Source organism: Bos taurus, chromosome 1 (genome assembly GCF_002263795.3).
Source record: "Bos taurus isolate L1 Dominette 01449 registration number 42190680 breed Hereford chromosome 1, ARS-UCD2.0, whole genome shotgun sequence".
Lineage (NCBI taxonomy): Eukaryota > Metazoa > Chordata > Mammalia > Artiodactyla > Bovidae > Bos > Bos taurus.
Genome location: NC_037328.1, coordinates 4,366,235 through 4,390,242, shown reverse-complemented (window position 1 = coordinate 4,390,242; position 24,008 = coordinate 4,366,235). Strand labels below are relative to the sequence as shown.

The 24,008-nt window shown below is 44.0% G+C and overlaps 1 protein-coding gene across 12 annotated transcripts in view; it reads right to left on the bottom strand.

The window, feature by feature from the left end:
• TIAM1 (TIAM Rac1 associated GEF 1) overlaps nucleotides 1-24,008 on the bottom strand; it is a 464,731-nt gene that overhangs the window by 41,519 nt on the left and 399,204 nt on the right. For 11 of the 12 annotated variants that reach the window (XM_024993771.2, XM_024993775.2, XM_059887391.1 and 8 more), the window contains 3 exons: nucleotides 13,892-13,995; nucleotides 1,630-1,809; nucleotides 160-228 (listed from right to left, as the gene is read on the bottom strand). In XM_024993771.2, coding sequence (XP_024849539.1) covers nucleotides 160-228; nucleotides 1,630-1,809; nucleotides 13,892-13,995 — 353 coding nt within the window. Of the gene's footprint in view, nucleotides 1-159; nucleotides 229-1,629; nucleotides 1,810-8,838; nucleotides 13,868-13,891; nucleotides 13,996-24,008 lie in introns of those variants that run through there. The other variant, XM_024993782.2, reaches the window with a different exon arrangement.

Genomic DNA, 24,008 nt, shown 5'->3' with positions numbered 1-24,008 from the left:
CCAACTCTTTCCTCTTGGAGTGCATGCCAAGAGCTCACCAGGCAATAACTTGACCTATTTATTACAATTAAATGAATTCAAAATGCTCAGTATTGTGTGAGGTCCTCATTTCTTCCCCATCACCAGTTCAAGTTTAAGTTCAGACGATAGCCACCATACCTCATCCTGAGTGAGAAAAGTTTCTTTTTGAAGAGGTTTTAGGTATCTCTCCATGAGACAGTTTAAGTCCTAAGGGTTGAAAGAATAACAGATTAGCACATCTGAAAGTATATAAAGAATCTAAAAGGAAAAAAAAATTATGTCCCAAAGGCTAACATTTCAGTCTTTAGGTCACTGAGGTTCACTGAAGCAGAAGTGAGCCAACCTCTTCTCAACATATTTCAGGCTTTGTAGCCATATGGTCTCTGTCACAACTATTTAATTCTGCTGCTGCAGCAGGAAAGCAGTATAAGTGATACTGGGTTGGCCAAAAAAAATGGTCATGAGATGTTCCAGAAAAACCCAAATGAACTTTTTGGCCAACCCAATACAGAAATGAATGTGTGTGGCTGTGTTTCAATAAAACTTTATTTTATTGAAATAGCAGGCAGAGAGCCAGATTTGGCCCAAGGGCCATACTTGCTGACCTCTGACTTAAAGACTAAGATAAAGCATTAAAAATAGATCACACAGTTGTAACATAGACTTAACATAACTAAATTATACAGAGGCATATGTATATGATCATACAATGATTATAGTTAGGTTAATTATATCATTATAGGAATATATTGCAGATTATATAGTGTTGAAATAACTTTCGAAGCCCCAGATGGAGCCTCTCTTGCCTGGGGTGTCATGTCAGTAAACCAAAATTTAAATGATTTTTATGTTCCTGCCAATACACCACTTGACCAGAAGTGTAGTATATATCTAGTCAACCAATATCCAAACGCCAAGCCAATTCTGGGTCTTCTCACCCCATCCAAGGTTGACTTTGTGGCCCTAGCCAATTAGATATTTTCTACTTTTCTCTTCCTTGTTCTTGATTCTTTGTTATAAAAGCTTCTTGCCTTCTGCCCCATCTTGCAACTCTACAAAAGAAGACTGTCCAATTCATGAATAAAGTTTGTTTGTATTACTTACAAGTTGTCTTCTTTAATCATTTTTAAACAACCATTGTATATATTATAAATTATATAGGAACACAAGATCTAGTTCTGAGAATATAACTAAATGTCAGAACAAATTATAACACAAAACAGACCTGATACTCTTCAGCCTCGACTCAAAGTAGATTGTGAAGATACCACTACTTAAATTTGTCAAAACTGAATTCAAGTTTAGTATGCACTCAACAGTCTATTTAGAAAGGTTAGAAGATTCACTTAATATTCACCATCATCTCCTTTCGGAGTCAATCAATCAGCTATTTCCATCAATGAATTGCTGTAAGAATAGGCATGCCTCCCTAAAACACAGAAGGAAACTGTAACATTCAGAATCAAGGCCAAGTTCCATAGGAGAGACAAGACACCCTTCATGACCGTGATCTGGCTTTGTCATCAGCCGACATCCGTGTATAAACACCCAGCATGCATCCTTCAGAGTGACGACAGGATGCGCGCAGGAGGGAGAGAGAAGACGCACCTTCACGTAGGTGCGCTCTGTCTCCAGGAGCTCGCAGATGACCTTGCGCAGCTTATCGGCGTCCGTGAGCTGTCTCATGGCGGCCAGCTGAGGCCCAGTGGAGTCCTGGGGGGACGGGCTCGGGTCAGAGGGCTTCATCTCGTGCAGACTGCGGCAGAACGCGGCCACCTGTTCCGTGCTCTTCAGAGCACAGTTGGAAAGGCAAGACAGACGAAGTCATTCCTCACCGAAGAGACTTGCCTGACACCTGTCCTGACGACGTTCAGCCTGGTTAACGAACTGCCACTCATGAATCACAGCGCCCATTTCCCCAGATTGCTCCACACATCTGAGCACTCACTGAATGCTCCAAACAACCATAATAACAACTCCTGGCACAGACTGAGTGATCACTGCCTATTAGGCACTGGTTTGATGCATTTAATCTGTTCATGTGATAAGTAAGGGCTGTGATCATACCTACTTAACAGTTGAGACAAGGGAAGTCCAGAGCAGTTAAGTAACTCATCCAAGAATGCACAGCTCAGACCTGAACCAGGCAGTATGACTCAAAGCCTGTGTTCTTAACTACTCTGTAAGAAGCTCAGCAATCAAAGGAAGATACAACCAAAGGCATTTCACCCAAAATACAAGGCTAATTCACTACTGGACTCTCAGTTCAGTGCACCATACATATTTACTTTGCAAAGCTGGAAGATGATTTGATAAGCTTGGCATCTCCCTGTCTCTATTAAAAACTGACATGGAGGCAACTTTCTAGATAACCATAGATACTTGTATTTTTATGTATTTTAAAGTTTCCATCTCTCCAGCTTCTCCAAGGCAGGAAGATTCCAAGACTAACCCCACTACTACCACCAGCCCCGCCGCCTCCCTACTCCTCCAGCTAAAACTAAGGGGCATTGGACCCTGAACAAGACCTCAATAGCTCAGTCCCCACCCAATTGTCCAGGATGGGTCAAGCGGAAGTTTGGGATTCTAGAATTCAAAAATTCCAAGTCTCCAAGTTAGGCAAAACAGTTCTTCAAAGCAAGGGCCAAAGACGGAGCACTGAAAACCCCAGGGCATCAGTAGCTCTCCACCTTTGCTCCATGGAGGAATCACCTGGGGAGCTCTTAAACCACTCCCAATGCCCAGCACACCCTCCAGATCAATTCAGAGTCTCTGGGGACTTCTCTGGTGGTCCAGGGGTTACGAATTTCGCCTGCCAAGGCAAGGGACACAGGTTTGTGCCCTGGTCTGGAAAGAGCCCACACTCCATGAGGTGACTAAGCCTGTGTGCTGCGACTACTGAATCCTGAATGCCCTAGAGTCCGTGCTCCACAACCAGAGAAGCCCCTGCAATGAGAAGGCCAAGCACTGCAACCAGAGAGAAGCCACTGCAATGAGAAGGCCAAGCACTGCAACCAGAGAGTAGCCCCTGCTCATCGCAACTAGGGAAAGTCCGTGTGCAGCAGCGAAGACCGAGCGCAGCCAAAAATTTGGTGAAAAATCAGAATTTCCAGGATGGGATGTGCAAGTGTTTGTATCTTTTAAAGCTCTCCATGGTATTACTCTACAGGCTATTATTTTGTAGCACAGAATCTATTGATAGTTTATTAACATTTGTTCAAAATGTACCAGTCTAGAGATGTTTGATGTATATCTCTTTGAAACTGGTGGTTGCCTTCTTGGACTTCTCTTTCCTACTTCTCTTGTCCAGTTTACCCCCAGGAAATACAAAGTGTTTCCAATAGAGCAAATAAAGAATTACTTTTTCTATCACCCGTCTCCTCACTCCTAACAGTGAACATTCTGAGAAGAACATCCTTCCAAAAACAACCATGAGTGCACAGAGCTGAAAGTCATGGTTGGCATTTTGTGGAGAGCACCGGAGCCAAACCAAGTGTATCCCATGGCGGCAACATCACTCATTATCAGAGAAATGCAAATCAAAACCACAATGAGGTACCATCTCACGCTGGTCAGAATGGCTGCTATCCGAAGTCTACAAACAATAAATGCTGGAGAGGGTGTGGAGAAAAAGGAACCCTCTTACACTGTTGGTGGGAATGCAAACTAGTTCAGCCACCATGGAGAACAGTGTGGAGATTCCTTAAAAAACTGGAACTAGAACTGCCATACGACCTAGCAATCCCACTGCTGGGCACACACACAGAGGAAACCAGAATTGAAAGAGACATGTGTACCCCAATGTTCATCGCAGCACTGTTTATAATAGCCAGGACATGGAAGCAACCTAGATGTCCACTGACAGACGAATGGATAAGAAAGCTGTGGTACATATATGCAATTGTTAAACACAGAGAAAGGCTACAGCAGCTAACATTAACCTGCCTTCCCCTCATTAGCATACTGACTTTGCCTCATTAGCATACTGCCTTCTGCTTATTAGCATAGCCCAACGGGAAGGAAGCCCGAAATAAAGCCAGGACAAGGACATGGGAAATCAGAACCTAACAAGGATGCATTAGTAGCAATGTCATGACAGGAAAGGGGAGAGCCAGGACCTAAATCCACAGGATTATTGATCCAAATCTCTTAAGGTTACACAACTTATTTATTGATAGCACAAACTCTGGTCTTACATGCCAGGATGTATCAGTTACCTGTCAATGGCACTATTAAATGCTTCCTATGGAATCAATGTTTCCAACACTGAATATGCCCCAAAGAATTCTCTCTTTGGTGACTGATGAAAAGCTCATCAAAATGGGCTGAACTCTATGACATGTGAATTATATTCTAAAAAGGCTGTTAAAAAAGACAGACTACTAGTTTTTCATCAAAGCCTATTTCAGTAGAAATAAAGTTTTATCTAGTTATGTTAGGATTTTACAAACTCAATGTCATCATTAAATATTAACCATAAAATATGGATTTGTCTTAATAATTAAAAAGGAACGAGTAGATCCATTTTGACAAAAATGTCCACATCTTTGAGATAATCTTATGGTAACTGTAATAGGCAATTATAATAGGCATTATAACACATACATTATGGAAGAGGGGAGGGTGTGCCTCACTAAAATGAAAATTCCATGGAAAGAGAATGATCACAGCTGACAGCTTAAGTACCATGCCCTCCAGCTGATCCCAAACTCTCCTGTGTCACTTTGATTTGTCACTCGCCAACACAACAAATGTATAACTGGCACCTTCGCTTACACAATGCTTTTCTAAATATCCCAGCTCTAACAGCAGCTGTCTGCCATTTACATGCAAATTAATATCCTGGCTATTATTCATGATATGTAAATCCATCACCGTATTCCCATCAGAGACACAGTAGACCTTTCTGCAGTTTAATCATTTAGACAAGTCGTCATACAAAATCCAATGTCCTCATCAATTATACCAAGGATGCCCCAGGCCTTAAGATGCCCCATGCCAAGTTATAACCTGGGGACTCTGACACACATCAAAAACAGGACACTTCCCTTGGTACCCCCAATTCACACCATGCAGACTTGCCATTCTCAGCACTATTTGGTTATAATAACAAAAGGCATGACATGGAGTTTCTGGGTTTTCATCCCCTCCACTTCTTCATAAATACTTGGAGGTTTTCATTTTTAAGAGTGTGAGTTTCAATGAGGGTCATCCAGGTGATGTCTGCTTTTCAGAGAGCAGAACGGCACACTTTGTCCTTGCATCCGAGCTCTGTGGGGCCCCAGGTTGCTTGAATTCCCGTCTCTGCTGCTAGGAGATGGGTCAGCTTGCTTATACCAATATGGGAACTGAGAAGCGGTTTTGCTGGTTGACAGTAGAGCTGACTGAACCCCAGGCTCCCTGGGTCCCAGGTCTGCAGACCCACTGTCAGCAGATCATCGGAAGACACACGTCTCAACATTTAGACCTTCTGTAACCTGGACCCTTGTCTCTATTCACTTCCATCTCCCTTCTCAATCCCATGGTCCATACTCTTATGATAATCTTCTTTTTTTATGCAAGTATAATTGACTTTTTTTATGTGTGTGAAGTTGCTTAGTCGTGTCTGACTCTTTGCGATCCCATGGACTGTAGCCTACCAGGCTCCTCTGTTGATGGGATTCTCCAGGCAAGAATACTGGAGTGGGTTGCCATACCCTCCTTCAGGGAGTCTTCCCGACCCAGGGATCAAACCTGCATCTTGTGGGGCTCCTGCATTGTAGGCAGATTCTTTACCACTGAGCCACCTGGGAATCCCATAGTTCCCCAGGCTATACAATAAATTTTTGCTGTTTATTTTATATTAAAAAAAAGAAAGAGTGTGAGTAGAGTTCCTGACTTGGCCTATGTCACGTTCACCACCTCTAAGGCTTGGTACCCTGATTTAATCAAGCCCATGGGGGGAACTCAGGTCATGTAGGCCAGGTCTTTGGTGCTCTACACCTAGCCATCTCCTACCAACACCACCTCAAACAGCCAGCTTCCTCACCTTCCTCCTGACACACCCCTCCTGAGCCAGATCCTGGGTTATAATAGGAAAGGAAATACCTTTAGCATCCCAGGAGACACCTCCAAATTTCCTTGAGTTCTCTTCTGAGAGTTCAGAGCCTTAGGCGTCCCTTCCTTATAAGACACCTTCTTTCTATGCTAAAACAGATTTACCCAGTGGAGTCTCTGAAGTTGACGGCGGAGGGGAACGGGGACAGTTTCTCCACTGGCAACCCTGTTCTCTGATTCAAGGTATAAACTCTCAGGTTTATCACAAGGAAATGGGTCAACATAGCCATATGACTCCAGGTTATCTAACTAAATAATAAGTTTAATAAAGTAAACTTAAATAAGAACACATAGACTAACCAGCTATATGGTACATATGGGCTCCCCAGGTGGCACTAGTGAGATATTGCCAAGGGGTGTTATTTATAATGCTCTTAGTGAAAGTTTTGCTTGGAAACAATTATTTTCAAAGGATGTCATCAAGTTTGAGAACTCTGTTTCACAAAATATTACCCATCCCCAAAAAAATCCTTAGAAGGAAGTATGAAATGCAGGTTGTCTTTGAAAGTGAAAGTTGCTCAGTCATGTCCGACTCTTTGCAACAGTCTATGGAATTCTCCAGGCCAAAATACTGGAGTGGGTAGCCCTTCCCTTCTCCAGGGGATCTCCCCAACCCAGAGACTGAACCCAGGTCTCCCACATTTACCAGCTGAGCCACCAGGGAGGCCCAAGAATACTGGAGAGGGTAGCCTATCCCTTCCCTTCTCCAGCAGATCTTCCCGACCCAGGAATCGAACCGGGTTCTCCCCTATTGCAGGTCATCTTTAGAATACCTCTAATCTAGGGATTTTCCACGTGGTAGCCCAGTTCTTAAGTCTCCCTGTCCCCACACTGGGGTCAAACTTCTTTGCATCAAACTCTGATAGGACCTTCTCCAGAAGGTAGCTCAGCCAGGACACAGGAGGCAGGAGGAGTCGAATGCGGTGCTTTCCCTGCTCGATTGCTAAGTGCTACACGGCATTTTGATCATTTACACATCAAGCACTACAGCCCAGAAAGAGAGCTGCCCTGAGAGGTCCTCAACACACCCCTAAAGTCCAAGTTTCCCAGAACTGGTGCAAGTAGTGAAAGGACTGCTGGAAAGGAGAAGACAGACACGGTTTCTCTGAATCCAAACGTCTCTCCCCTGCTTGAGGACTGCCATCAGGCATCTTAGAAATGGAAAGCTCTTATGGGCATTTCCAAGCTGCCCGTTTAAACCTGTTAAAGGGTGGCAGAGCCATTCCCACCGTCAGGACGAAGAATTATCCACCCAAGATACGAAGATGAACAGGACAATGGCAGGAAGAAATGGGCTACTTTCCTGACTTCTGCCTGAAGTGCAGTGTTTATAATATCGCTTTCTTCCTGTGGGAGATGAAAAGAAAGTACAAAAAGAGGGGGTAGGCTTTTAAGTGCACACTATCAACTCGGGCTACCCAGCTGTTAAAGCTCTTCCTGTTATGCAACCACTGAAGGCAATTTCTATCTCAGGATGAGTTCAGAGTTCTAAAACTGTCCTTTGAGTCCGCCTGATTTAACACCCCCCACAGGTTTAAAAGGGGCCAGGGTGGCCTAAAATCTTGCAGCCTTTATTTAAGCTTTCGTGACAAACACACACCAAAGCAACATACTCCGTCATTTCAGAGACCATCATATACAATGACAGTCCCTGGAGTTCTCTGTTACCTCTTCCGTCTCCTTTTGAACAAACTCTGAAGGAGAAAAATTCAAGAAGGTGAAGGCTTATTTGAGTAAAACAGCTGTACTCACTGTCCAAGTTCATATTTCATTACATGACACAAAATCTAACCGTCAGTAGGCTCTGGTATGAATAGTAAACTATTCCTCCCCATTAACGCACCAAAAATATTTATTAAAGAGGTAAGAAAGGGTGGGATAAATTGGGAGACTGGGATTGGCATATATACACTACTATGCATAAAAGAGATAACTAATGAGACCCTACTATATTACACAGGAAACTCTACTCTGTGCTGTCTTGACCTAAATGGAAGGAAATCTAAAAAGGAGGGTGGATATATATGTATGTGTGTGTGTGTGTGTGTGTGTGTGTGTGTGTGTATAAAACTGATTCACTTTCCTATACAACAGAACTAACATAACACTGTAAATGTATAACATTGTAATACTCCAATATAGATTATATTTAGAAAAGAAAGTGGCAACAATTACCATAGGAATTGGCATATACAATATAGGTCAACTGATGTTAAATCATTAACACATACCCTGAGCCAACACTAATAAATCCACCTCCTTCTCAAGTAAGTAGAAATAGTCAAAATCACTTAAAATTTTATAGGAGACAAACTGAACATCCATCTTCCAGAAACGCTTGCTGAATACTTAGGCTAACTTATGGGGGGCAAGAGGGGGAAAGGGAGACAAATATCTTCAAACTCTCAACATCCAAAAGAAAGAGGGAGCAATTCAGATAATTACGAATAATAACAATCCATCTTTCCATCATTTAAAAATGAAAAACCAGACACACGTAAAGATTCCAGGCAAACTTGACTTCACACCAACTACTGATGCCCCACCCCCATGCTAAAATAGATAATTCTCTCTCAACAAAGGGATCTAAAGGGCAGAAGGATGAAGGATGCAGACACGGGACAAGCGTATCACCATCATTTGAACTGGGAAACAGACCAGCTAGAAAGTCGTAACATAAACAAAGGCTGGCAAGAAAGCCAGAATTCAAACAGTGCTCACCAGATGAAGCGTCCGGTATACAGAATCGCTGGACTTGCCATTGTTTTCAATCCTGGGCTTGCGCTTTATTTTCCACAATGCAGACATCATCAGGAAGGTATTCTCATGATAATTCTACCTCCTGACACGTTCAGCACAGAGATAGGAGTTTCTTAAACACTCGGAGAGTACCGAGTGCCTTCGGGCTCCCGAGCAAGCATCCTTCATCCAGACAGCCCATGCCGGCTCTGCCACGAGGACCTACCTACAGCTGCATCTCTTTACAGAGGACAGCAGCAGCACGATCCCAGCAGCAGCTCCCGCTGCCCAGCAGTGCCCTCTGGGAGGGTGGCAAAGGCTACCCGATGGACAAGAAAGCTTTGATTTCACCTGGCTAAACAGCAGAAGTTCCAGAAATGGAGAGCCAAGCAGCGAGAAAACAATGCAAAAAAAAAAAAAAAAAAGCCTCTCTGGCATGTGAGCATCTCTACTCTGCGGACTGAGATCAGCTGATTGGCCAGCAGCCTGCACTGCACAGGAATACTAAACCCGCCCGGTTCAAACAACTTCGAAGACACCCCTCGAAGAGTCAAGTCAGGAGCAGGCACTAAAAACCCAATTTATTATTTAAAAAAAAACAAAATTTGATGTTTTCACGTTTTCCCTGAACGCTTTGTTACAAAAGCAAACATTTCCAAGACAATCACACTGTGAGTTAAAAAGATAAAAGAAGGCTTTCCCATCGGAAATGCTCTGAAAATGAATGACTCTCATACATCAGCTACTACGGGGAAAACAAAATCACAGCTGCCAGGGGTCTGGAATGCAGGATGGGACTGCCCGGAGCTAATTAGCATTCATTTCAAGGGACAAGAGTTTTTTATTAGAAGCAGGGAAACAAGTCGGGGGCCGAGGTGGTAGTGAGGAGGTCCTTTGAGGTTGTCACCCACAGTCACAAGAGCAAGCAGGCGGCTTACAGAGAGAAAGGCCGCCAGGCTGCCCCTGCAGTGTGAAAGTCCCACCCCCCTCCCCATGGACATGACATTCCCCTGTCACCACCGCTCAGCAACAAAACTCACAATTATCTATTTGCTCAACCCCAAAAGACCACACATAGCAAGAACTGCAATCAGAAAAATTTGTAAAAACAAAACTCCAACATGCATTCTCCTTATCCTGCCCACTGTTTCATGAAGACAATTCACTTAGGAAGAGCAGCAACAACATTAAACAAAAACCAACAGTCTTCATGCATTCAGCCAGAATTTTTAAAACATGATTACTTGTTTCATTTCACTTGTTTGTTTGTTTGTTTCTCTTTACTTTTATATTCTACACCTAGTCTGGAGCATTCAAATTAAGGTGAAATTGTCCTTCCACTATTAGGCAGCTTACAACTTAAATTTTGATGCTTTTGAATTGTTGTGTTGGAGAAGACTTTTGAGAGTCCCGTGGACTGCAAGGAGATCAAACCAGTCAATCCTAAGGAAATCACCCCGGAATATTCATTGGAAGGATGATGCTGAAGCTGAAGCTCCAATACTTTGGCCACCTGATACAAAGAGCCGACTCACTGGAAAAGACCCTGATGCTGGGCAAGATTGAGGGCGGAAGGAGAAGGGGACGATAGAGGATGAGCTGGTTGGATGGCATCACCAACTTAATGGACATGAATCTGAGCAAACTCCGGGAGACATTGAAAGGGAGGGGATCCTGGCATGATGCAGTCCATGGGGTCACAAAGAGTCAGACACGACTGAGCGACTGAACAACAACAACTTAAAAATGAATGTTTGCTTTTTTCTCAAGAAAAATCACACAATGATATAGGAGCTATATTAAAAGAATACCTTAATCAAGAAACTTAAAATATACACTTGCTGTTACTTTAAATCATGACAAAAGATACTCACAAAGCTTAATAAACATTAGAAAAATACTTAAGTGGCTAATGAGTATATAGTTGACTCTTGAACAACTGAGGGGTTAGAGGTGCCAAACATCTTCAAAATCAAAAATCTACATATAACTTACATTTCCCATCACCCCCATAAACATAGTTCTTACATATCCACGTTTTTCTTCCACATCCATGGTTCTGCATCTGTAGATCAAACCCAGATTGGCTATGGACTATTGGAAAAATATCCACCTATAAACAGACTCTCCCAATTCAACCCCGTGTTGTTCAAAGTTCAACTGTATCTAAACTGGCCTATTAATTAATTAATTACTTCAGTCATTAACTACTTCCTTCATTTTTTGAAACCTGGTATTTACTACCAGACCATACCCATCTGGCCAGGAGGTCATTTTAGCAAAGCAGTAAAGAACACAGAGCCATGTTTTGCCCTCTCAGAGCTGTGTGACCTTCAGTAAGTTGCTTAACCTCTCTGTTCCAAAATCATCATCTATAAAATAGAGGGAATAACAGTATCTGTTTCCCAGGGGTATTTTGAGGATGAGACTGGTTAATACTAGAATAACACCCAATATATACAAGATACTATAGACGGTAGAGAATCTGCCCACAATACAGGAGACCTGGATTCGACTCCTCGGTCGGGAAGATTCCCTGGAGAAGGGAATGGCAACCCACTTCAGTATTCTTGCCTGGAGAATCCCATGGACAGAGGAGCCTGGCGGGCTACAGTCCACAGGGTCGCAAAGAGTCAGGCACAACTGAACAACTAACACCAGCACACATAAGTATTGTGTGTTAGCCACTCAGCTGTGTCTGACCCTTTGTGACCCCATGGATTAGCTCTCATTTATTACTAATAACAGAACTGTTCAAACAAAGATAAAATCTGAAATCAACTCCACACTAGGAAGCAGTGCTTTCAAGTAGAGAATCATGGTGCTTCCTACATCCAACCTGGAAAAAAGGACTATGATCCTAACCTCTGGTGTCACTGAGGCCACTGTATGTTCTTTAAAAATGCTCAGATCATCACCCAAACTTGTCAATACCTTTGCAGAAATTCTCTTTTATGAGCGCCGTCTGCGCCTTTCCACAGTGAACTCCAGGAATAGCATCTCCTGCCGCTTTGTTTGACCCTGTCTGCTCCAGGCACGTTCCAGGGCTTTGCTCTCAGGAGAAAGAGCCGTGAAGCCAGAGAGGCACCTGGGATGAGGCGACAGAACCCTGGGCCTCTTCCTTCCTCCCTGTTGCCAGGACCTCATATTACAGAGGGCCCTGCTAAGGCCTCCGTGACTCACTGCATTTAAAGCGGAAACAGTCCCTTAAAATCCACAAAGGCAGGGGAACACTGGGCTACTGGAGCGAGGTAAAAGGGATCCAAGTTTAAAAGTGTTAAAAAATGAATGTCTTAGATACTGTATTCCCAAATCAAATCAGAGACTGAAAATAACACGTTTAGCTTAATAACACAATGATTTAATAAAGAGCCTTCAAAATACCTTATATTGCATGGAAATATCTGTTTCTCTCAAGGGCCATCACCCTCCCCCACCTTCCCAAGAAAGTAGGTAAAAGGCCACATAAATAAAAAGGAACTATAAACAAGCCTTTGTCTGTGTTTTTGGCTTTAAATGAAACATATATTTCCGTTTACTGGCTTTTAAATTAATAACTGACCACATAAAGGCTTTCAGTCTGTAAATATTAAATTTATAAATGTTACAATTACTTTCAAATACTAAAATTTACAGTGTTCAACTTAAGACACTGAGAATGATGATCCTATGATGGCAAAAGAGAAACATACGGGTAAAAAAAAGATATTGAAGAGAGTCAAACACAGGCACTCAAGAAAGTCCTACATATGGATGTGGGACTTATGTATACCTATGGGGACATATGTATACCAAGAAAATTCTGTAAAGCAATTATCCTTCAATTAAAAAATAAATAAATTTTTTTAAAAAAGAAAGTCCTACAAAGATATATGAAGACAAAAAGAGACACAAACACATGCACATAGAAATTCAGGTTTTTAAAACAATCTTTTCCTATTAAGTCTAATTCCATTAACAGTGGACTTCCCTGGTGGCTCAGATGGTAAAGCATCTGCCTGCAATGCGGGAGACCCAGGTTCAATCCCTGGGTCGGGAAGATCCCCTGGAGAAGGCAATGGCACCCCACTCCAGTACTCTTGCCTGGAAAATCTCATGGACAGAGGAGCCTGGTAGGCTGCAGTCCATGGGGTCGCTAAGAGTCAAGGACGACTGAGCGACTTCCCTTTTCCATTAACAGTATCAGTTATATTTTTTGACCCATTGCATCATCCAATCACTGGACAAGGGCAAGAAGCACCCTGATATTGTAGATGAGAAAACAAAAGTATAATTTAAAGTTATATGATTTGTTCAGGTTAAATGACTGGTAAACATCAAGCAATATTAGATAAGCAAGGGAACCAACATAAATATGTCAACTACATTCTCAAAAAAAAGATGAATAAATACGGACATAATCACACATGCTTTTTGCTGCAGAGGCATCTTTCGGCTACAGGTAATAGAGGTTTTAAATTGGGACCCTGTGATGAAAAGAGGTTACTGACACATGGAACACTTTAGGAAGTGGAAATAAAGCATGATGAATTATGGAAAACAAACTCATAACAGCACCCAAGAATCAGAATAAGAACATCGTCACAGCGCTCAAGCAGCTGAGCACGCTGTATTTGGATGGACAAATCGATGGTCTCTTTCCCTTTAATGTAAAAGATGTTCGCTCTTCACAAGAACTAAACAGAGATAATGCAAATGCGGTTCCTTATAGAAACCGTGAGTAGCAGGAAAGTATACCTGACCCAGTTACACTCATGATGCCTCTTCCTCATACAGAAAGGGAGGACATAAGAAGGAAACAGGATGGACACAGACTTTAGTTCATTAAGAGTGAGCTCTGGCTTATATTGTCACATCTGGGTTTGTTCTCACGGCTATCATTAGGATGCCATATCCTATTTAGTGACCTCTCAGAAGTAGAAACACTTCCGTCCCGTGGAGGGGCCTTCCCACCACACACAGCTGCAGAGGTGACGTGTCAGCTGTGATTCTTTGGTGGTTTGAGACATGGGATGTGAAAATGGAAATCTCTCACCTTGCTGCTGTGATCAGTATCATCTGAGGATTCCAAGTCCGGCCCTTCCACCTCCTCCGGAGCAGCCTCAGCACTGCTGCCCTGCTCGCTGCAGAGGCTGTGGCCTGCAAGATGAAATCACACACGGGTCAGCACATACAGCCACCGCCACAAGGGCGAGGGAGCATGGCGTCAAGCTCACGTGCACTCAGTCATGTCCCACTCTTTGCGACCCCACGGACTGCAGCTCGCCAGGCTCCTCTGTCCATGGGATTTCCCAGGCAAGACTATGGGAGCAGGTTGCCATTTGCTGCTCCAGGGGATCTTCTGGACCCATGGATGGAACCCGCATCTCCCTGGCACCAAGCCAACTGGATAGCCTCAAGCCTATGATGTGTCCATATATTGTTAAACCCTCCAAGTATGGGCGCCACGACCCTGGTTCAATACATGCTAGTTTAGCTGCCTTTATCATTACCACTATTATTATTACTTTATAATACGTTTTTACTATTTATAATATATATTTTATAATACACAATATTTGCTATGGACTGAATGTTTATCAGCCCTGAATATTCATTGGAAGGACTAATGCTGAAGCTGAAACTCCAGTACTTTGGCCACCTAATGCAAGGAACTGACTCATTAGAAAAGATCCTGATGCTGGGAAAAATTGAAGGCGGAAAGAGAAGGGGATGACAAAGGATGAGATGGCTAGATGCCATCATCGACTCAACGCACATGAGTTTGGGTAAACTCTGGGAGTTGGTGATGGACAGGGAGGCCTGGCGTGCTGCAGTTCATGGGGTCACAAAGAGTCAGACATGACTGAGCGACTGAACTGAACTGAACTGAATGTTTACCGCTCCCCCCCACCCCCGCCAAATTCATATGTAAAGCCCTAACCACCAGTGGGGTATTAGAGATGAGGCATTTGGGAGCTAAGGAGGCTTAGAGGAGGTCTTGAGAGTGGACCTCCATGATGGGATTAGTGTCATTAGTGTCACTGGAAGAGAAACCAGAACTCCCCTCCTCTCCTGTGAGGTCACTGAAAACAGCCACCTGCAAGCCAGGAAGGGAGCCCTCAACAACAAGCCTGGCCTTGGACTTCCCAGCTCCAAAACCATGAGAAATAAATGTCTGTTGGTTAAGTCACTCAGTCCAAGGTGTCTGTCACCACAGGCCCAGCTAATACAATAATTTATGATATATACGCATGCGTGGTAAGCTGCTTCAGTCGTGTCCGACTCTTTGCGACCCTATGGACTGTAGCCCATGAGGCTCCTCTGTCCATGCGATTCTCCAGGTAAGAATACTGGAGTGGGTTGCCATGCCCTCCTCCAGGGCATCTTCCTAAACCCAGGGACAGAACCCATGTCTCCTGGAGCTCCTGCATTGCAGACGGGTTCTTTACCACTCAGCCACCGGGGAAGCCCATAATACATATAATAAAACTTAAATAAAATTAAATTAGGAGATTCGATTGATTTATAATCAACAAATTAATTGTTGGATCAATTAATTGCTAGGACAACTGAATAAAGCATTTTGAGAAGAACATTTTAAAAATAACTGTTTTGGGGCATCCCTGGTGGTTGAGTGGTTAAGAATCCGCCTGCCAATGCAGGAGATACAGGTTCAGTTACTGGGCTGGGAGGGTCCCACATGCTGTGGAGCAACTAAGGCATGTGCCACAACTGCAGACCCTGCGCTCTAGAGTCTGAGAGTGGCAACTACTGAGCCCACGTGTCATAACTAATGAAGCCTGCTCGCCCTAGAGCCCATGTCCTGCAACTAGAGAAGCCACCTCAATGAGAAGCCTGTGCCCTGCAATGAAGAGTAGCCCCCATGGACTGCAACTACAGAAAAGCCCATACAGCAACGAAAATCCAACACAGCCAAAAATGAATAAATACAATTATTTAAAAAACACGAATAACTGCTTCATAGACATCATCTGGCAAACTTCAAACATCTTATAACACCCACTCTTTCCACCATATTCCATGCAGAAGTGCAGGCAACTTTCTTTCCTATTTTACCAAGTCCTGACTCCAGTATTCTTGCCTGGAGAATCCCACAGACAGAGGAGCCTGGTGGGCTCCAGTCTATGGGGTCGAACACGACTTAGTGACTAAAGGGTTGACTACAATGGTTGGCTACGGTAAGCCCTGTGCTGGGGAAGAGAACATTAAGATCACTTTCCTCTGGGAGGCTTCTCAAATTTAAAAAGCATCTGAGCTGCCTGGGGATTTCTGTCATGCAGATTCAAACAGAATAGGGTCAGAACTATGATTCTGCATTTCTTACATACTCCATGATACCAATCAACACTGCAGGTCCATGGACCAGACCAGGAGCAACAAGTCTCTCGGATATTTACAAACCTCTAGCTAGTCTGATAAGAAATTGGTTTGATGACTATTAGAATATTCCAGGCACTAGGTCAGGGACTACAGCACCATACTGTAACCAGATAAAAGAAAAGGAAAGAAAGAGAAGAAACATGGGTAGAAGGAGCCACTTTCTGACTCCTGGGATGAAAGCGTCAGTCTGAAAAGAGGCTACCTTACTCCAGTGACACCATCACAGTCATGAGCCTGTGTTTGGCATCACATTCAGATCAGATTCCAGGTTGACTGGGAAACTAAGGGAAGAAGCCAAGCCCTGAGCAAACCTTGCTCCAGAACTGCATCCTGTGGTCCCCTTCCCTTCCTCTGGAAGGGAGCACCAAGGAAGTGAAGCTTGCATGGTTTGTAAGTTTCTGTCTGTGCCCACCCTTCCTGCGCCTTTGCTCTGGCTCTGCGATTTTCCTGCACTTCTTTTAATTACTAACTCACTATAAATTCCCATGGACAGAGGAGCCAAGGGGGCTACAGTCCATTGGATTGTAAGAATTGAACACGACTTAGCAACTAAACCACCACCACTCAATAATATGGTGGAAGCTGCCAAAGAAAGTTCAGTTAACTTGGTGGACATCAACTATGTCATACCGTCACCGCCAGAGGGGGGCAAAATAGTGATTGAATACTTGAAATGCGGGCAATGATCTAGATGCTGGGGCTAGAGAGGAGGAGAAGATTTGAACAGCATTAAGCTCTGAAATGGCAGGAACCATGGCTCCCTCAGCAGTAGGCTGACAGCCAGGCTGTAAGACACACGAGGTCACCTTCATGCTGCAGTCTGCACAATGGTAACCCCCATTCTGTACAGCCAGATGCCGTGACCCTGCATATCCCCGCTGCACATTATAATGCCTGGGGTCAGAGGATGCTCACAAAACAGTGGGAAAACGAATGAAAGGATTTCCATTGCTAACACAGGCCAGGTATCCTGAAAAGGAAGCAACCCCCCACCCTAATTCTACAAAAACACTTACAAATGCTAAGTAAAATAGAACAGAATCCTTTTTATTTCATTTTTATTATTATTATTTTCTGCTCATACTGCACAGCACGTGGGCAGTTCCCCAACCAGGGATCGAACCTCTGCTCCCTGAAGTGGAAGCAGGGAGCAGTAACTACTGGACCACCAGGGAAGGCCCCCTGAATCCTTTTTAAACGTAAAGCTGAGCTCTAAGAAACCCCAGAGTCCAAAATGAAGACAAAGGAAGCTGGAGCAGTGGGCCCGTCCCAAAGCCATGGCAGGGCTAGATAACTCACCATCTACCTCCAAACTCCATATCTACCTCCAGCGCAGTGTTTCCTAAAGGGGGTGGGATGCTGTTGGTGTCAGGAGGGGACAACGTTTGGGAAGAAAACTACACGTGGCAGGTACACAGGGCACTAACCTCCCTGGGCCTGGGCACGGAACACCGTCTGCATTCCCCAGTCACTGTCACAATCAAAAAGACACGCGAACACAGCCCACCAGCACAATCAGTGCCACCTGGGAACACAGCCCTGGAGGCCTTGGCTTTAACTGAAGTCAGAAGACAGAAAACAGGTGTTGGTCAGTACAAGTCAGGGAGTTACAACCAAATCTCCTACGTTCATAGGGTTCTCTTGAAGAGCTATACTCTCACCCCAAAAAGACAGAAAAAGACTTTTTTCTTTTTTTAAAGTACTGCGTACTCCATTGGAAGGAGTGATGCCGAAGCTCCAATACTTTGGCCACCTGATGTGAAAAGCCGACTCACTGGAAGAGACCCTGATGCTGGCAAGACTGAGGGCAGAAGGAGAAGGGGACAACAGAGGATGAGAAGGGTGGATGGCATCACTGACTCGATGGACGTCAGTTTGAATAAACTCCGGGAAACAGTGGAGGACAGGGAAGCCTGGCGTGCTTCAGTCCACGGGGTCGCAGAGAGTCAGGCACGACCGAGCAGCTGAACAACAGACAACAAATGTATAAAACAGGTACAACTGATGAGAACATACTGCATGGCACAGGAAACTCTACTTAATGCACTGCTGTGACCTGAACGGGAAGGACACACAAGGGAGGGGATAACATGTTTACGGACGGCTGCTTCATTGGGCAATACAGGAGAAACTAACACAACACTGTAAAGCAGCTATATTCCAACAAGAATTTAAAACTAGATTAAAAATTAAAGTACTCACATGTGAAAGAGAAAAAAGAAAGAAAAAGAAGCTGATCTAACTCTGCCTATACTCTGGGATACAAGAGCGGGGAGAAAGGGGGGGCGCTTCTTGGAGACGAGACCTACGGGCTGGCCCCACGGGTGCTGGAGATTCAAATTTACACTATGTCCTCCATTCTGGAGACTCCGACATCTTCGTCTACTCGGGCTGGTGAAATTAAGACCGCAGACTGCGGGGGCTTAAACAACAGACGGTTATTTGTCTCAGTTCTGGAGACTGGAAGTCAAAGATCAGGGTGCCAATGCATTCCTTCCAGGGTGAGGCCCTTCCCCTGGCTGGCAGATGGCTGCCACCTCCCTGGTACCCACACGACCTCTCCTTGTGTGTGCAAGGTGAGAGGGGTGAACCCTGGTCTCTCTTCCTCTTCTTACAAGGACACTAATCCCATTATGGGAGCCCCAGCCGGTAACTTCATCTGAACCTAATTACCTCCCAACGGCCCCCAACTCCTAATAAACCTCCCGTTGTGGGTTAGGACTTCAATGTAGGAAATCTGGCAGAACACAAACATTCAGTACGTGATACTCAAGATGAAAAACTGCCTTAAAGTTTCTCTAAATTTGTATTCCAAGGGCCTCTGGCAGAAGGCAAGAAACAAGTCTCTTCTGGAGGGAATCACCCTTAATGATGGTTTCATATTAATGGTCAGGCATAAGCTTGGTCCAACAAGAACCACAATCCATCATTATACAACACAAGGAGAACCAGCTCCCCATGATGGAGACACAGCAGCCACAACAGGCAGAAGGAGATTTCCTAGGAATAATACCGTAATTATCAGATTGTCAAACGAGTATGCTGCAAAAAAAAAGAAAAAGGAACAACAAAAGAGAGACTTTCAAAAAAGATTAGGTAAATTTGTAAAATTTTTAGAAATGAGAGCTGTAAACAGTGAAATTAAGCACTCAATGGATAAGAATAAAAGCTTAAGAAAGACGTTTGAAAGGCCTATTTGAAGACATTACCTCACTAAAGCACAGACATCCTCAAATTCTCAAACTGTCAACACAAGACTGACATAATATCAAGTCAAAATAGTGTTCAAGAAGAAAAATTTACAATAAGAAACATTTGACAAAGAGTGAGAAAGCTTAGTAATACAGAACTTTCCTAAAAAAATTCTCTAAAGGATGTATTTTGGGTGGGAAAATATGTATACACACACATGCATAATCTGGTAGACAAGGTGAGATGATAAATAAGAGCTGATATACACACAGGACAAGCTCCAGGAGACGGTGAAGGGCAGGGAGGCCTGGGGTGCTGCTGCCGCAGGGTCACAAGGAGCTGGACACGACTGAGCGGCTGAACAACACAACACAAACAGGCAAGTCACGACAGTTCACGCACACACACAAAAGGCATTTGTTCCAAAAACACAAGATGAAACTCAAGCCATGGTGGGTGACTGTATTTAAATCATTTCACGATCCTTTTATGCTTCAGGAGACGTTAAAATTTTAAGGGCAAAAAAAAAAAAATTAAGGGCAACCACTGAATAGAATATAATTAGATTGTGTAAGTTGAAAGGGGAAAGTGGAATTTAGAAATTCAACCCAGAAGAGGACTAGAAAGGGCAGGAAGGATAAACGAGATCAAGATAGCAAAATATGATGAGAGAAACGAGCCAAGATATGTGGATCTTCTAAATAAATGTGATGTAGACTAAATGCAATATTAAACTTCATGTTTAGATAAAAACCAAAATAACGTCACACAAAGCCTCACCTACATGCTATACATAAGAAATAGACTAAACAAAAAAGACAAAGAAGACTGAAAGTATCGGGGTAGAAAATCAGGCAAACGTAAAGAATGCTCTTCAAATGCCAGACAAAATAGATTTAGTCAGACTACAGAAGAGGTAAACATCAAGAATTATTGAGCCTGACCCACGAGTGTATTTTAAACCCTACGCACAAGAATTTGAGGATGCATGTTTTTTCCAAGGATTAGCAATGTAGGCAAGCAGGCCACATATGAGGCTATAATATAAATCTCAACAAATAGCGAGGGATCTGAATTCAGACAGACCACACTGGCAGCATTATTTCTGGAACAAAATTTGCTATGAACGAGCAAAAGGCCAGTAATACCAAAGACAGTTTTAGAGGGGTGCGGCGGGGAAAGAAAAAGCGAGACTGGGGTACTTCCCCTTCCAGATACCAGCATGCATTTAAAGTTAACAGTAATACAAAGCAGTGCAGAATTAGCAAGAAGACAGGCTAACAGAACAGAGAGTCCCAGAAACAGCCCCACCCATGTGTGGAAGTGTGATGCACAGCAGATGTGGCACTGCAGATCCGGGGGAAAAGAATGGAACATTTGATAATGACTACCCACATGGGGAAACAAAAAGCTGGACCCTAACTCCCATCATTCACAAGAATCAGTGCCAGGGAAGTATAAACCAGAAAGGGAAAAGTTCAAAATATAAATCTTTCAGCAGGAAATAACAGAAGAAAATGTTTGTTACCCAGGGGAGAGAGAGAAGGATTTCTTAAACAAGAGAGAAAAAAGCACAAATCCTAGGAAACAGAAAATCAGATTTTACTAAAATTAAAAACTTTCCTTTGTCAAAAGGCAACACGAGGGCAACAAGATACACTGCAGACCGAGAAAAGTTATCTTCAACTCGTATAACCGGCAAAAGTACAAATATCTAGAATATAAAAGAAGTCCTATGAATCAATAAGTGTGGGTCTATCTGATTCTAAAACATATATTCTTTTTTCACCCCGTTGGCTCTGCTTCTGCCCTTAACTGAAGATAAAAATTAATAAAAGAGGAGAGACAGAGAAAAGGCAGCAAAGATGACAGTGATGATTCTTCCTGCTCCTGTAAGCATGGATCTCTGTGTCTGTCTCCACACCCCATGAATTTGGGCTGCTCTTGTGACCTGATAGATGGGGAAACAGTGGAAACAGTGTCAGACTTTATTTTTGGGGGGCTCCAAAATCACTGCAGATGGTGACTGCAGCCATGAAATTAAAAGACGCTTACTCCTTGGAAGAAAAGTTATGACCAACCTAGATAGCATATTCAAAAGCTGAGACATACATTACTTTGCCAACAAAGGTCCGTCTAGTCAAGGCTATGGTTTTTCCTGTGGTCATGTATGAATGTGAGAGTTGGACTGTGAAGAAAGCTGAGCCGAAGAATTGATGCTTTTGAACTGTGGTGTTGGAGAAGACTCTTGAGAGTCCCTTGGACTGCAAGGAGATCCAACCAGTCCATTCTGAAGGAGATCAGCTCTGGGATTTCTTTGGAAGGAATGATGCTAAAGCTGAAACTCCAGTACTTTGGCCACCTCATGCGAAGAGTTGACTCATTGGAAAAGACTCTGATGCTGGGAGGGACTGGGGGCAGGAGAAGGGGACGACAGAGGATGAGATGGCTGTATGGCATCACTGACTCGATGGACGTGAGTCTGAGTGAACTCTGGGAGTTGGTGATGGACAGGGAGGCCTGGCGTGTGTGATTCATGGGGTCGCAAAGAGTCGGACACGACTGAGCGACTGAACTGAACTGTGACTTGATTTGAACAGCAGCATGTGACCCAAGTGGTGATATGTGAATTCTGAGCTAAGGTCTCATGTGGCTTTACAGTTTGGGGTCTGATCCTCCAGGAATGCTGGACCATCATATGATAAAACCCCCAAGGTAGCCTCTTGAGAATGAAAGACCTCAAAGAAAGAGGGGTCCAGCCAGCCAATCACCAAATACGTGAAAAAGGCCAGCTTAACTCAGTCCCAGTCAAGCCCAAATGGCACAGCCAACGAGACTGACTGAGGCAAGGAGCGCAGACCAAGCACCCAGCTGAGCCCGGCCCAGCAGTGAGCAAATTAAATGGTGGTTTCCCGTGGTTTGTTACAAGGTAGTGGATGACCAATACGTGGTTAGCGGAACTTAAGTCATCAAAGAAAGCCAGAGAGGCAGGAATTGACAGTGGTGCCCTTTAAGAGAGCTGAAGAGAGATACCAGCATGGCAGGAACAGGGAATTAAACCAGGAAAAGCCACGTTCTTGCTCCCACACTTCAAGGCTTTCTCTGAACACCTCCCAGGGGAAGAGTTTATAGAACACCATTGTTGAGTTTCTATGCAACCCTATACAAACAGAATTTTGCAACTTCCTACTCTAGCTTCCTTCACCACAAGAGACTTTTCCTCTAACGACAGACACTGAAGGAATTATTTTCTTTGTCCCCATTTACTCACCAGTGCACATGCAGACAGCTCAGAGAACTGAAGACAGGCTAAGAGCGTGTTGAGGAAGCAAGAACAGGAACTGCCTGTCCCAACTCCACTCTTCCCAACACCCAGCACATCACTACGTGGCACAAAGGAGGTGCCAGTGACACCTGGAACCAGAGACGGAACAGGGCCAGAACTAAAGGGACAGAGGATGAGCGGGGGTAGGCAATGGAGAGTTATTCAGCTATAAAACCAAAGGACGACAGAGGATGAGACGGTTGAATGGCATCACCGACTCGATGGACATGAGTTTCAGCAAGCTTCAGGAGTTGGTGGTGGACAGGGAAGCCTGGCGTGCTGCAGTCCATGGGGTCGCAGAGAGTCAGACACGACTGAGCGACGGAACTGAACCGACCTAAAAACCAAAGGAAATCTACTATATCTAACAACATGGATGGACCTTGAGGGCATTATGCTAAGTGAAATAAGTCAGAGAAAGAAAATACTGTACGATCTCACTTATATGTAGAATCTAAAAACAAGGCAAAAGCCCTCACGGACACAGAGAACAGACTGGAGACTGCCAGAGGTAGGGGGTGGTGGGGCAGGTAGGTAAAACGGGTAAAAAGGTAAAAATGTACAGTTATAAAATAAATAAATCATGGAGACGTACAACATTTGTTGCTGTCTAGTCACAAAGTCATGTACAACTCTTTGTGAACCCCATGGCCTGCAGCCCGCCGGGCTCCTCTGTCTGCGGGATTTCTCAGGCGAGAGTACTGGAGTGGGTTGCCACTTCCTTCTTCAGGGGATCTTTTGGACCCAGGGATGGAACCTGCGTCTCCCGTATTGCAGGCGAATTCTTTACTGCTGAGCCAGCTGGGAAGCCATACACACACACACACACACACACACACACACTAATTAATAATACTGTATTGTATTTGAAGAAAGTAAACCTCAAAAGTTCTCACCATCAGGAAAAAACAAAAAGTATGTGTCCTGGTGGATGTTAACTAGACACAGTGCAGATCATATAGCAATAGATACAAACATAGAATCATTATGTTCTATCCTGAAACTAATGTTATACATCCATTACACCCCAATTTTTAAAAACAGGATAAGCAGGGCGGGTGGCTCGGTAAAGAATCCGCCGGCAATGCAGGAGATCTGGGCCGGGCAGAACCCCTGGAGCAGGCCACGGCAGCCCACTCCAGTACTCTTGCCTGGAGAATCCCATGGACAGAGGAGCCTGGAGGGCTACGAGAGTTGGACACGACTGAGTGACCAAGCACAGGGCGGCCTCAGAGAATGGGGAACCTCAGGG